Here is a 16,100-nt window from a genome sequence, read left to right as displayed (position 1 = left end):
ATAATACTTTCATGACTATTAGAGCAGGCCTCAATGTTTGTTCCATTCCTCACTCACTTTCTCCAAGCCACAGAATCAACCCACAGAGTTGTTTTGTCAAGGACCAACTTTGTGCTTTACATGTTTGCACGTGCCACAAGATCATTTAGTACGTTCTGCCCAGAAGATCATGGAAATGTTTAATTAAATGCCAGGAACCGTTTTTGTGGTTAAAGTTATAATTGCATCCAGTTTCATAGGAAGTTCATCAGCTGCTTTTTACATGTGTGAAAAAGTAGTGTTTGTGGGTGTGAAGGTGACTGAGAAAACTCTTCGGCCTTGTCCTAGTTACCATTTTGGCTAATGATAGTGATATTTGACCCCTAGTGTTTATTCTTACCCTTATCTGCAGACTCAAGCAGTTTCCACTAACTAGTGCAAAAGGGTAACAGGAGCCTTTAAGATTTGTAATTTCTCATTACTTTACTTCTGTGTAAATGTCCAAAACTGCTTATTAAGGATTTCAGGTTAATTATGAAGGTTTTGGAAGGATATTTTCAACTATATTTTAACAATATTTGTATAATTTTGTCTCTTCACACACACACATATATATATATATATATATATATATATATATATAATATAGCATTTCACACTCTTAAATCACAATTTTATTGAATTTCTTTAGTTGCACAAAGTAGTTACACAAGTTCTGGCGAGTTGGCACTGGAAGTTGTTTAACGTCAGTCTGTGCAAAGGCCAAGAATGAAACGTTCAATTGCAAAAATCTCGCACTGTTATTTTCGTCTGCTGATGAAACCCTTTAATAAATCTGGAGGTAGCGTTTGGCTCTGTCCAGCTAGTATTCAAGAATATTATTGTTCCATTGACTTTGTGTTCGATTGACAGTGGTTTTGATCTCTATAGGCAAAGCAGCACATCCGTAGGTCTGAACCATAGTCCTGCGTTCTGTGCATAAACAGGACGCTGCGGTTTCCGATTTCACTGTGACATCACAGCTGGTGTCTATAGCTCGTGAAGGAATGGAGCAGCTGTTCTTCAGTGACATAAGTCACTGCCATTTTGTTTTGCTAAAGAACTAATAAGTCATTTTTTGGTCATCAACCTTTATAATACGTATTAACTTGGGGAATTTCTAGATGAGAAAATAAAGAAGTTTTGGTAACACTTTACAACAAGGTTTCATTTGTTATTATCATTAATTTTTAATTAGTAGTTAACATAAACTAAGAATAAACAATGTTTATACAGCATTTATTAATCTTAACATTTACTAAGATCCAGAGTCTAATACCTAACATTAACAAAGGTTAATAAATGCTGTAAAAAATGTATTGCTCGTTGTTAGTTTATGTTAGTCAATGCTAGCAAATGAGAGCTTGTTGTAAAGTGTTACTGATGTTTGAGTCATTTTTTAGCATGTTGCTAATGCTAAGATGTTGATTGTGGTAGTTGGCGTGTAGCCAGTGTGTTTCAAAAGAGCCCACAAAAAAAAGTCTGTGATATTCTGGTTTCTAAGTAGGCTATCGCTTGATTTCATTCTTCAAAGTATGTTTGTGGGACTTTTTTTTTCACCCTCTTTGCTAAAATCGCAAGTTTGATTGCTAAATAAAGTAGCACACCTCTCCTCAACAAAATACATGATTTGAAGAATCATTCATGTGGTATAAAAATGTACAAAGTTCTTGAGTTTCTATATGATTCTGTGGAGACTGTCAAGTTCTTGTGGGTTCCTCAGATTAGCATTTTGGTTTCTGTGTCCTTTAAAGCAACAGTAATAGATGGTTTTCTAAAGAGCTAGAAAATACAGTCCTCTGTGTACGTTTAAAATCCTTCTCCAATGACATCAGGCTGTAAAACTCCTTTTTGGTTCTACCTACAGTCTTTATTTTGAAGAGCTGATCTCACATTTATAGTCCCAGGCACTTTGGGACACCAACTGTAATGCTAACATGTGAATGGGGGATGGTAAACCAACAGCTGTTAGCCTGTTCATTCTCCATTTAAACATTAATTCAGCAAAGTCAAGTTCATTTTCAAAAGTCTCATGTTTTTGCATGAACTTCTAACTTCTGTTAAAAAAGATTAGCATGCTGTTTGATATGAATGAATGTAGGATGTTTGCATGACAAAGGGAGGCTTTTTTTTCTGAGTGGGGAGGAACCAGAATGCGCCATGGTTTGAAATATTTACACTTTACTTTGTAAATTCCTCTCATAGTGCGAATAACTTCCACGGTTACCCGTTCCTAACGTACTAGCCAGCTCAGAAACACAGAGTCACATGGCTAGCCTGCGTCTGACTAGAATAACAGCCCATCCCCCAAATGACACACAGACACACATGCCTGCAAGTGTAAACTGAGAGGTTTTACTCATACATTGAGCTGCTTTGGACACTGTGTTTTTTATAAACATGCAATTAAGTTGATATCGTATGATTTTCTTACAGATAATACACCAAAAGGCTTTAGCCTTGCTGGAATGATATTATTGACTTTAGCTGCAGTCTGCAGCAACAGATGCTATTGTGCAATACTTTGCAATGATCCCCATGCATTTAAAAGTGAGAAAAAAAACTCTGAAAAGTCTGTACTTTTCCATACTTAAAGGTCTTGTATGTTTTTCACCCCAAACACTCCTCCCTCTGTTCCTCAATCCCACCCCGTCCTGCCCACCAACTTCTCAAAGAGGACTTGTTTGGATCTGCAACTGTTCACAACCAGCGTAGGGGCTCAGATAACATCAGCGTCTTCCACCATAGGATGGGGCTAATATCCTCAACGGCCATTTCAAAGGCCACTTGATCTCTGATTGGCTGTTGCTGTAGTTAATCAGGTTAGTGTGTGACAGCAAGAATGTACACACAGTGTCTGTTTTTGAACTGAGAGAAATCAAAATATCTCTCTTTGAGCCCTCTAGTTTTACACAAACAGTTTTGGGCACAAAAACTAAATATGGGAGGGGAAAGAGGGAAAGTGGATGGCACTAAAAGTTTTGGGCACTAAAATTAGCAGCGTTTCAATATGCTTGTTGCAGCAAGCTGAGGTTTATTTACTCAAGGGCTTATAAGAGGTGTGTCGCTGTACGGGTGGATCTTGTTGCACACTAACAGTTAGAAACGCTGAAAATGTTAGTTTCAAGCTTTAGACTTTGCTTATGTGTGGGTTGTAAACAGTTGTTACTTTACACTTTTACTGTGAATGTTATAACCAGCTGATTTGTGAGCATTTTAAATGTTAATTTTAATTTTAAATGCTCTTAAATTATGCCAAATTACTATGCAGCTGCAGACACCATCATAGTTTTACTCTTTTGACTGACTTTAAATGAGCATCTGTTTCCTGAGGAAGAAATGACAGATGAGGCATTTAAAAAATGCCTAAAATATCCAGGAAGCACTTAAAATGACACAGACACCTATAGTGAAACTATTTAGTGAACAGTAATCTGCACTAAAATGCACAATTATATCTGTAGATAAGGTTTACTGTAAATCAAACTAAATATGAGAAATGGTACACTAATGATGCTTCCCTTAACAATGATTATAGGAAAACACCTAAAAATATTGAGGATTCACCTAACATACCGTTCATGTCGTCAGATTGTTTCCTTGGAATCATAGCAGTTCATTTATGGAAGTGAGAATCACAATATCTATAAAATGATGTCAACCCAAACTGCAGCTGGGTAGAAAATCACAAAGGGAGAATCCAAAATGGTAGCGTTGCCATCAGGACAGTGTTGTTACTGTTAGCTAAAACTAATTGTTTTTGGGAACTCAACAACTAAACTAAACTAAACTAAACTAAACTAAACTAAACTAAACTAAACAAAATAAATAAAATAAAATAAAATAAAATAAAATAAAATAAAATAAAATAAAATAAAATAAAATTAAAATTAAAATAAAATAAAATAAAATAAAATAAAATAAAATTAAAATTAAAATAAAATAAAATAAATTAAAATTAAAATTAAAATTAAAATAAAATAAATTAAAATAAAATAAAATTAAAATTAAAATTAAAATAAAATTAAAATAAAATTAAAATAAAATAAAATAAAATAAAATAAAATAAATTAAAATTAAAATAAAATAAAATAAAATAAAATAAATTAAAATAAAATAAAATTAAAATAAAATTAAAATAAAATTAAAATAAAATAAAATTAAAATAAAAATAAAATAAAATAAAAATAAAATTAAAATAAAATTAAAATAAAATAAAAATAAAATAAAAATAAAATAAAATAAAAAAATAAAAAAATAATAAAATAAAAAGTATATTTTACAAAAATAATAAAATGAACCAATAAAAATAAATAAAAATAAAATAAAATAAAATTAAATTAAAAAATGAAATTAAAGAAAATAAAAATAACAAAAAATAATAATAAAAAAAAAATAAAAAATGATAAAATAATAAAACAATAATAAAATAAAATAATAAGCTGGGTAGAAAATCACAGAGGGAGAACCAAAAATGACAGTATTGCCATCAGGACAGTGTTGTTACTGTTAACTAAAATTAAAACTAATTGTTTTCGGTAACTAAACTAAAATAAACTAAAATAAAAAAATATAATAAAATAAATAAATAATGAAATAAAACAAAAAATAAATAAAATAAATATAATAAAAATATAATAAAATAAATAAATAATAAAATAAAACAAAGCAAAAATAAATAAATTAAATAAATAAATAAATAAAAAATAAAATAAAATAAAATAATAAGCTGGGAAGAAAATCTCAGAGGAAGAATCAAAAATGTCAGCACTGCCATCAGGACAGTGTTGTTACTGTTAACTAAAACTAATTGTTTTTGGTAACTGAAATAAAATAAAATAAAACAATAATAAAATAAAATAATAAAAAAATAATAAAATAAAATAATAAAATAAAAAGTATATTAAAAAAAATAATAAAATGAACCAATAATAAATTAAAATAAAATAAAATAAAATAAAATAAGCTGGGTAGAAAATCACAGAGGGAGAACCAAAAATGGCAGAGTTGCCATCAGGACAGTGTTGTTACTGTTAACTAAAACTAAAACTAATTGTTTTCGGTAACTAAACTAAACTAAAATAAACTCAAATAAAATAAAATAATAACTGAAATAAATTGAAGTAATAAAATTACTAAAACTGAAATAAAATTAAACATAAATATAAAAATCTAATAAAAATGACAAACAAAATTATTAAAATTAAAATGAAAACTGAAAATATAAAAATAAAAATAAAAGTTAAATCAAAAAATATTAATACATACTATAATAGTATACATTCTAAGAAAAGTTCGTAAAAATACGACCCAATGCACCATGTTGTAATGAAGGAATTTTCCACATTGATTTTTCACAGGTGTTTTATCGGTATATTGAATTACGCATTGCACTCTGTTTAAAGGTTAAAGGAAATGTCCATAATGATAATTTTCTGACAGGACATTTTTCTATGTATTTTTTTCTTGGACTGTATAAATAATACTGTATCAGGAAAAAACTGTCCTGTTGTAATGTACAAAGGATGTGTTCTTGGATATGTTTTATTTGAAGTCATTTAAAAGTCAAATATTCATCCTAAACCATTACTCTAAAATACGATAAGAAGATATTTAAGAGAGGATGCCCAAAGGTCAACGATTTCTTCATCTTTGACGATGAAAAACCCCATTTTACTTTCACGTGCTGCTGCATTTTTGACTAAAACAATCCAGTTGATCAAACCCCAGTGCTCAAACCACTCCAGGCTGACAGAGACAGATCTTCAGAATAAAGCAGGGCTGTTTGTGGTGCATGATTTGCTCCATATTGGGTGTAGGAGGCACTTTATTGTTAGAGACGTCTGTGAAGGAGAGGAGAGGATATAGAGGGAAAGGGAGGGGGCGTAAAACATGAAGCGCAGCCTTTGGGCCTGTTAGGAGATTAAGCTACGTGCAAGAGGAAGAGAGCGAGCCAGTGGGAGGGAGAGAGTCGATTGGGATTGAGTGTTCTCTTATATAATTATCTCACTGAATAATCCTGCTCACAGGGGGGAAGGGAACGGACTCGCACTCACAGTCTGTGGGTCCTGCCTTCACCTTATCTGCTGTTTGCTCAATGCTGCTTTTGTTGCTATTTTAGAAAAAACAGATCTTGTTTGTGCTGCGTGGATGTTGTTGAGCTAAAGTCATTCACATTTATAGCTACATATATGGATTTGACAGACACTTTTATAGTGAATCACAGTGTATTATTCAAGATTATTTTTAGCAGTTAGCACTATAGCATTTGAGGCTATGTTGGCTACATTGTGAGTATAATCACAGCTAAAGGAGTTGCTAACTACACTCTTTAGCCATACCTTATTGCTTAAATCAAGAACTTTTTTTTTTTTTTTTATCTCTAAACCATATAGCCATTTACTCAGAAAACAATTCTTGCTAACTACTGTAGCTAAACTTGCTAACTTTCTTGCTAAGTGCTTTGTGCAACACAGCACAATTCAGTCTATGACCAATTTTGGTGGGGTAAAAACACTCCACGTGACAATACACTAGTTGTGTATTGATAACTTGCTCGGCAGGTCAAACAGTTATGAGTCAAGCTGACATGCCTTTGGTCTTGCATGTCATGACATGTCATTAAAAGAGTAAAAGAGGACACTGTACCAAAAAATGACTTTCTTACTCAGTATTTTTCTCTAATTAATTAATTATTTTTATGCATTTTTCAGAAAACAAGACTTAGTTTCTTAAAATTACTTAAGAAGGACGATTACTTATCTTGATTTAAGAATTTTTAGATATGTGTAATGGAAAACAAGACAAAATACTAAGTAAGAACATCATGTTTTTGCAGTGGTGTCTTTTTTGGTGTGCCTCTTTCACCTAAAGTTTCTAACAGGGGTCACAGATTTGTTTCTACAGCAAAAGCCTTTGAGAGGAACCCATCCCCCACAAAACACACACATCCACTCCAGCCCTCAACAGTAGTCAGACTCTTGGGCATTTAAAGGTACAGCGCATATTTATTTTGGATGTAAGAATCCATGTAAAGTTTTTCAGTTTTCACTGTTAGCCTGTGCAGATGTTTGCATTCCCCTGTCTGATGGAATGATCTGTAATTTATCTGTTTGATTTAATGTTTTATATGCAACTAAAGTACTATCTATTTGGCGTGGTTTATTTTGCTTTTAATGTTTGTTTTTTCAATTATTTTAAACATACTATATCTTTTGCCAGTGACAAATGTCAGATAAATGTATCTAGATTTTAATGAGACATGTATATTGATTAATTCAACAGAAACTAGTTATCCAGAGCAACTTATCTACCTTATTTTTCAACACAAACGTAAGCTATTTTCATTGAATGTGCGAGACTTCTTATTCATTAGCCGCTATACATGTTGGTAAATAGCTAGAAGAATAGCAAGTGCAGTTTGCACTACAAATCAGTGTGTTGATGATTATGACAATACAGTGGTGATCAGAATTATTGGCACCCTTGGTAAATATGATCAAAGATGACTATAAAAATAAATCTGCATTGTCTATCCTTTTGATCTTTAATTCATAAAATTAGCAAAAATCGAATCTTTCATTGAAGGAACAGAATTGAAAGTGGGGGGAAAATCACATTATGAAATAAATGGTTTTCTCCAAAACACGTTGGCCACAATTATTGGCACCCTTTTATTCAGTACTTTTTGCAACCTCCTTTTGCCAAGAGAACAGCTCTGAGTCTTCTTCTATAATGCCTGATGAGTTTGGAGAACACCTGACAATATCAGAGACCATTCCTTCATGCAGAATCTCTCCAGATCCTTCAGATTCCCAGCTCCATGATGGTGCTTCTTCTCTTCAGTTCACTCCACTCATTTTCTTTAGGGTTTTCTTTAGGTCAGGGGACCATGGCAGAAGCTTCATTTTGGGCTCAGTGACACATTTTTGTGTTGGGTTTGATGTTTGTTTTGGATCATTGTCCTAATGGAAGATCCAACCATGGCCCATTGTTGGATTTCTAGCAGAAGCGGTCAGGTTTTGATTTTTTATCTGTTGGTATTTGATATAATCCATGATGCCATGTATCTGAACAAGATGTCCAGGACCTCCAGCAGAAAAATAGGCCCACAACATTAAAGATCCAGCAGTATATTTAACCGTGGACATGGGGTACTTTTTATCCATGTGTGCACCAAACCCATCTGGTGGGTTTGCTGCCAAAAAGCTCTTTTTTTAGTTTCATCTGACCATAGAAGCTCATCCCGTTTGAAGTTCCAGTCATGTCTGACAGCTGAATATGCTGGAGATTGATTCTGGATGAGAGCAGAGGATTTTTCTTGAAACCCTCCCGAGCAACTTGTGGGGATGTAGGTGCTGTTTGATAATTTTTTTAGGCTTTCTGAGACTCAAGACTCAACTAATCTCTGCAATTCTTCAGCTGTGATCCTTGGAGAGTCTTTGGTCACTCAAACTTTCCTCCTCACCGCGCATTAGGACGATTTAGACACACGTCCTCTTCCAGGCAGATTTGTAACATCTTTAGTTGATTGGAACTTCTTAATTATTGCCCTGATGGTGGAAATGGGGATTTTCAATGCTTTAGCTATTTTTTTTTACAGCCACTTTCTATTTTGTGAAGCTCAACAATCTTTTGCTGCACATCAGAACTATATTCTTTGTTTTTTCTCATTGTGATGAATGATTAAGGGAATTTGGCCTTTGTGTTTCCTCATGTTTATACTCCTGTGGAACAGGAAGTAATGGCTGGACAATTTCATGTTCATGATCGCCCTGGTGTGCTAAAAAAATGTAAATATGAATGGGAATATACTTCAGAGATATTTTACTCATAAATATTCTAGGGGTGCCAATAATTGTGGCCAACGTGTTTTGAAGAAAAACATTCATTTCATAATGTGATTTCCCCCCCCACTTTCAATTCTTTTCCTTCAATGAAAGGTTAGATTTTTGCAAATTTTATTAATTAAAGATCAAAAAGATAAACAATGCAGATTTATTTTTACAGTCATCTTTGATCATAATTACCAGGGGTGCCAATAATTCTGACCACCACTGTAAATGAAATGATATGATAGCAATATCTGTTTTTGTAAAGCTAAAATAACTTGAAGTGAATGAAACCAGGAGCCTTGCACATTCAAGTTACAAATGACCTCATTTGCCCTTAAAGGGTTCGTTCACCCAAAAATAAAATTTCTGTCATTAATTACTCACCGTCATGTCATTCCACACCCATAAGACCTTCGTTCATCTTCACAAATTAAGATCTTTTTGATGAAATCCGAGAGGTATATGACTCCTCCATAGATAGCAATATAATCAAAACTTTCAAGGTCCAGAAAGGTACCTTGAAGTGTTGTAAGACATCGCTAAAACCATCGACGTGACTGCAGTGGTTCAACCTCAATTTTATGAAGCGATGAGGAGACATTTTGTGCGCAAAAACGAAACAAAAAAACGAAAATAGTGACCTTATTAAACAATCTTTTCTCTTCTGTGTCATTTTCTTATGCTGTTTACGTTCAGCGCTTCCAGGTTCTACGTCAGAACGCCGGCTCAATATTGGCCAACGCTGATCACATGAGCAGCACGACACATTCGTGTGATGCTGACGCAGGAGCCGGCCAATAATGACTCAGCGTTTTGATGTAAAACCAGGAAGCTCTGAATGTAAACAGCATAAGAGAATGACACAGAAGAGAAGATATTGTTTAATAAAGTCGTCAATTTTGTTTTGTTTTTGCGCACAAAAAGTATTCTCGATGCTTCATAAAATTAAGGTTGAACCACTGCAGTCACGTGGACTATTTTAACAATGTTTTAGCACCTTTCTGGGCCTTGAAAGTGGTGGTTATATTGCTGTCTATGGACGTGTCATATACCTCTCAAATTTCATCAAAAATATCTTAATTTGTGTTTCGAAGATGAACAAAGGTCTTAAGGGTGTGGAATGATTTTTGGGTGAACTAACCTTTTAAGTTGAAGTGCCCCTATTATGCTTTTTCGAATATTACCTTTCATGCATTGTGTAATATAGCTGTTTGTCAATATAAAAGGGCGGCAAAGTTATAAAGATCAAAGACAAATTTTATCTCCTAAAAGAAAGAATCAATTCTGAACTCCTGAAACGAGTCGTCAGCAATCCCAGTCTCACTTCCTTTTACATACCTACGTAATAATGTAACACATTTGCATAATGCCAGCCTATGGTTTTCATTGGCTGCCCGTGAACAACCTCTACTTTGACCCACCCTCAAAGTTGTAGCTGAGGCCTGGAAGAGTTTGGTTCATGTTGTTGAGAAGATGCTGTTTTCAGTGCTGCAAATTCACTTTGCTGCACTTCCAAAGGATGAGGATTCGAGCTTGAACCTCCCCCCGTTTCTCCTGAAGCCAATAAGGAAGTGACTTAAACTGCAATTCATCGACTGGCCACTAGGGACTCATTGAGTCATAGAATCTCATTGAGTCCCATGTTAAAATGCCCAACTTTACAGCAGAAAAAAACATGTTTACAGCCTGGATCAAATTGTGGTTTTGGTCTATACAGCTAATTTTGCCCTTGATGACAACTCTGAGGGGGGTGAATTTTTTTTATAACTCATCCGTTTAAATTATATTAAGTCTTAAAGTTCTGCATAATTAAGGGCGCGGCCACTTTAGTGGATTGCCACTGCTGTGGCAACGGCCAGTTTTGCTCTTCAGAAACCTACGGGTGACGTCATGGACACTACGTCCATATTTTCTTTACAGTCTATGGGTAAAACCGACACCATCATTACTGTTCGTATCACTGCGCATCAAGTGCTGAGAAAGATCCGGAGCTGAAATTCAGATATGGTAATAGGTGTTTCGTTTTGACACACACTGTAAGCTGTCGACCAATCACAACAGACTGGGCCATCTGACCAATCAGAGGAGAGTAGGCTCTTGTAAGGAGGGGTTTAGAGAGACTGAATCTTCGAACAAACCATTTTCAGACTCCTTGAGAAATAAAGTGATGTGCAATGTATATTATGAGAAAATTGAAAAAAAAAGTTTTTTTGACCTTGGATGCATTTAAACATTTTGTAGGAGACCTCCAAAACAAAATTAGGAACCTTTAAAATAGCAGAATAGCGGCACTATAAAAAATAAAGTGGATAAAGTTTACAAAGGCATTTTTTTAATAATGTGCACTGATGAATCATGTACAATAAAATGAGAAGTGGGTATTAAATAGGGTCATTGTTGACTTTATTAGGTATTTCACTTCATGAATATGAAATACTTTTATGAAAGATAAGGAGAACAAGGTGTGCATGGAGAGCCAGGTTTGACATCACTGATCTTGTGTTCACTAAAGTTCTAGCTTGGCTGTTAACAGTCGTTATCCTGTTCCTCCTACCCTCATTGTCACATGATCACGATCTTCTGCTTCTTAACAAATCTTCCTTATTTCAGAGTTTTGATTCTATTTTAGAATTTTATACTTCCTTTCAGAACGGTTATCCAAAATGTCATTTACAGAATGTTTATGGCCTTAAAGAATGATCTTTTTCTGAATCAGTATGAGGTCATAAAACCAATATGAGCTCATAACAATTATACACAAATTATAAAGATGACGCAAGACACTGCCGAGGCCTGTCACCTGTCCATTTATGGGAGCATCCTTTCTAACAATGATCTAAATGTTATATCATATTTTTACAATATGAGTTTGATGTTAAACTACTTTGTTTACTGATTAACTCAGACACAAACCACAAGACACATTTGATCTGAACACCTTAAGCTCTGGTCAAAGGGCGGCTTTGCCTCATTCCACAGATGTACAGCCCTGAAATCTTGTTCCTGGCATAAGGCATGTTTAATCTTGAACTAGTTGGATAATGTGCATGTGTTTGAATAGTACAATTGATTGAAAAGTTCTATTTTATGCTCTGAGAAAGTTTTCTTTCATCAAGGTTTAGATTCAAATTGCTATTAATGTTTAAAGTGTGCATTTTTAGAAGCTGTAACTGGTCAACAAATTTCCCTTTTTATTAACTTACAAGAGTAAATCTAATAAAACTTGCCATGGCCATGCCACACTTTGTCACATAAATAAAGCTATATTTTGCTTAAGGAAAATGCCTGTTTTATGACCATCGCATTATTGTCATGACAATTAAACACATTTCCTCCAATTCTCATTACTGTAATGGATATAGTAATGGATACTAGAGAAATATTTATGAAAATCCCCTGGCTCCATTTAGACAACACTCTAAAAAAATCCGTAAAAATAGGGGACAATGCACTGCATTACTTTAACGGAATTTTCCGTATTTATTTATTTATTTTTTTACAGATGTTTTACCTGTATTTTGAATTTTGCACTTCATAGTGTTCTGTTAGGGCTAAAAGAAATGTCCGTAAAATGACTGGATATTATCCAGGTAATGAGCTTCCAGTACTATTTCTGTTATTTTATTTTTGTGAAGATGGTTATTATCCCTTAAAAGAGACTGTGAAGTCTCTTCTCCCATCTTAGTGAAGTGTTTATTTCTTTTATCGGGAGTTAATAGACTAGAAATGGAGCCAGAGGATCGAACACACAATCCTGTAGGTTTGGCTCGAAGAACTTGCACCACAATTATCTGACATGCAGTTGGCAAGCTGTGCAGGAAAGGGGCTGAACCGCTGTTGATCAAAACACTCGGGGCTCTATTCATGAGAAAGATTTCATCTGAGCCTTTTTGTTTAACCTTTTTCCATTTTTATTGACTAGCAGGGCTTTAAATTTCCTCATTAACATGTCATACACAAAGACTAAAGATGATTATAGGTCTCATTGTGTGCTTTGAAATGGAAACCCAATTAGTGACGCCGATTATACGGCTGTATAGAGGATCTTTTGCACAGAGACACACACCTTGTCTCATGAGCATTGCTATTGTTCTTGTGTCAGATCTTCAAAAGCCAGCACTTAAGTACAAGAAGGGTGTGTGTGTATGTTGGAAAGGTGCTTCTTAAATGTTACGCTGGCATCGTATTTCAGTTACGCTTCTCTTTCTTTCATAACCCCAAAATATTTAGATCAGTGTGCCATTCTGCGTAATGTAAAAAGACACCCAATAATGACCTATTGTTCGGTTTCAACCTCAATGCAACTGTAAACCATGCCAAAGTCATTCTGATATTTGCAAGTTATTATTCATCAAGCAAAATGTGTGAAAAATGAATTTTGTAATAAAAAATATAGACAATGTGTAGCAAAATGTCGATTTATTATGAAAAACATTCACATAGGGTTTAGTTTTCCAGTACAAACCGCTGCTGTGTTTGTCATGAGTGATCAAATGATCTCGATGGCGATTGGCTGGCTGGTCTCACTCCTACTTTGGACCCTTCCCCCCCCCCCCCCCCCCCCCAACATAACAGACCACTCGTAATACATCACAAAACACACAAACAAAACAATGCCACATTGCAATGGACAGATTTAGTTGTGAAAAAGAGTTCAGAAACCACCATAGTGATGATGTAAACGTGTTACCTGTGGCAGGTGTCTAAATACATGGTGCCACAGTGTCACAGAATTCTTTGAAGTCCCTTTGCATGAAGTCTTCACTCTGCATCACATCGTCTTCTGATGGGAAATACTGCATGCTTTCCTCTTGATCAAAGCCGAAGAAGGAAAACTGCTGGCATTGGTTCATCTGTCGTGCGTAAAATGTGGGTGGCGAAGGCAGATCTGGACTGTCCAACAGTGCGCCTCTAGCGTTCTCCAGCACACCCAGGTACGAGTCCATATCCGCAAAGTCCATTTCGCAGTCGGACCCGCTGTCAGTGCCAACGGAGTCCGATCGCATATGCATCATCTGATATTTCTCATGCATGAGGAACTGGTTGGTGTTCCTGGGCGCCCTCATGCCAGGCGCTCGGTTGCCTTGAACGTTGGCAGGACGCAATGAGACCACAGTGCCAGACCACCGGGACAGTCTCGCACGATTTCTGCGCATTTCTGGATAGTGCGCCCTTCTTCCTGGCCTCCTTCCCCATTTGTGCCACTTGTGTTTACCACCGCCGTTGCTTCTCCTCGACTCGCTCTTGTGTTTTTCCGTCTCCTTGATGGAGGGTCTGTTGCCGTAGACCTCCCATTGGCATATCATGCCCCTTCCGCACATTTTCTCAGTGTCTAGCATCAGCTGTAGGGCGCTCTTACATAATCTGGAAGACAACAAAGGCTGTTTCTTCTCCTTGATATTAGGGGTTTTGGTTACTCGTGCCTCTCTACACGATTCACCCCCTCAGTCGTCTACCTTTTTACAATCTTTTCCGATTTTTTCTTTGTCACTGGCTTTAGATGGCACATAGCCTGGCGCAGTGCCCTCTGTCTAGGCAGCTTGACGCTCGCGTGGCTCTGATCTGAGATCAGTCACACCCCTCCTCAGCTTTTCCGAGTAACCAGTGTCTATTTTGCTTCAGATTAAAAGCAAAATCGTTGTCTAAATGTCTAAAGAGTGTAAAAAAGATATGTTTGTAGTTTGTTTTTACTTTGGTTAAATGCCAACAAACTACGTTTTCTGCCCGTTCCTGACTAACGCTTGTCTCGAAATGACAGTTGACATCTACAGAAATCCGCGTCTAGTGTGATTTTTATAGTGTTGGGGCGCTTCAACCCGCAGCGAAGGCATGGGGGCGTTTCATTCTTTCTAGAGGTAAAGTATTTAAAATATGACTACAATTTTATCTAACCACATCCTATATGTGCTAATTTCTTCTTATATGCTCAATATTTTAAAACAAACATCTCTTTTTACGTGAAGAGCGCCGAAAACATCGCTATTTCGTATTCCGCAAATGTTCCCCCTCCGCGATCGGAATGGTTTATTCCTTCACTGGGCGTCTTCGCAAGCAGCTGCTGTTTCAGGACCAGTTTTTGCTGTCACGATCCGCGTCTCTCTCGTTATTGGACAAGAACGCTCAACTGCTCCTAGATCAGTTGAGAACGTTATAACGACAAAGAGAGTGTATACGTGATGTATGTGATAGATGTGAGGACAACAAACTAATGGCTGTCTTATGAACGGGTAGTTCTCTTTTTAGTCGCTGTATTTGTTTCTCGGTTCAGTTTTAGGCTGTATACAAAAACGCACACTCGTTTTCCTCATTAGGGTATGAAATGCACTATATATAGATCTAAAGTAATTTTCTGTTTATTTATCCATGTGACTAAGATTTTCCATCGATGTGGCATTTGTTTAATCGAGAGTCTAAAACCGCCTGAACAATTACTTACTATACTGGAGGAGGGACAATCAATAAAATGCTTAGTTATGACCTAACGGCATACACAAACACACACTTTTCTTCTTCCATTTGACCAGCCTCGAAAACCCCTTGAACAACAAGAAGAGGAAAAAGCACTTCCTTAAAATGGTGGATTAGTGGTGAATTAAAGCACTGATTTTCTGTATTAAACCCACATCGAGTTCGACGAACCGCGGAAAAGATGGTTGCCTTCAGCTTGACATGAATAAATAAACAAATAAATGAACGAGTGAATGCATTCATCAATGATTACACGTGTGAGTGAGTGAATGAATGAATGAACGAACTCCAGTATGAATAGACAGATAGATAGATTAATAGAGTAATAGTATGTTTATATTGCTATATAATAGATGACTATAGTTATAGTATGTCGAATTTGTTACTATTGAGATTAGATAGATAGAACAACAACAACAGATAGATAGAACGACAGATAGTTAGAAATAGAATGACAGATAGATAATTAAATAAAATATATATATTTCATAAGTTTTATTAATAAATAATTTGTACAACATTGATTGTGTTTTCTTTCTTGAAATAATAACTAGTAGCTAAACTCTTCTTATTATATTAGAAAATGTATGTTGTTATATTTTACCACTGTTTATATATATATATATATATATATATATATATATATATATATATATATATATATTAATTATTTTTAGGCCTGGTTTCACAGAAAGGGCTTAGATTAAGCCAGTATTGGGCCTTAGTATCTTTTATAAATGTGCCTTAGAAAAACACATTACTAGTGTGTATTTTGAGACA

The 16,100-nt window shown here is 35.1% G+C and overlaps 1 protein-coding gene across 1 annotated transcript; it reads right to left on the bottom strand.

Annotated features, from left to right (window-relative positions):
* Nucleotides 1-13,469: 13,469 nt before the first annotated feature.
* On the bottom strand, nucleotides 13,470-14,624 carry wu:fb55g09. Its single transcript, XM_048182670.1, has one exon. The coding sequence runs from the start codon at nucleotides 14,189-14,191 to the stop codon at nucleotides 13,556-13,558; it is 636 nt and encodes a 211-aa protein (XP_048038627.1). The 5' UTR covers nucleotides 14,192-14,624; the 3' UTR covers nucleotides 13,470-13,555.
* Between the last annotated feature and the right edge of the window lie 1,476 nt (nucleotides 14,625-16,100).

This window comes from Megalobrama amblycephala, linkage group LG2 (assembly GCF_018812025.1).
Source record: "Megalobrama amblycephala isolate DHTTF-2021 linkage group LG2, ASM1881202v1, whole genome shotgun sequence".
Lineage (NCBI taxonomy): Eukaryota > Metazoa > Chordata > Actinopteri > Cypriniformes > Xenocyprididae > Megalobrama > Megalobrama amblycephala.
The sequence above is the reverse complement of the archived record's forward strand: the minus strand, read 5'-3'. Positions and strand labels throughout refer to the sequence as shown.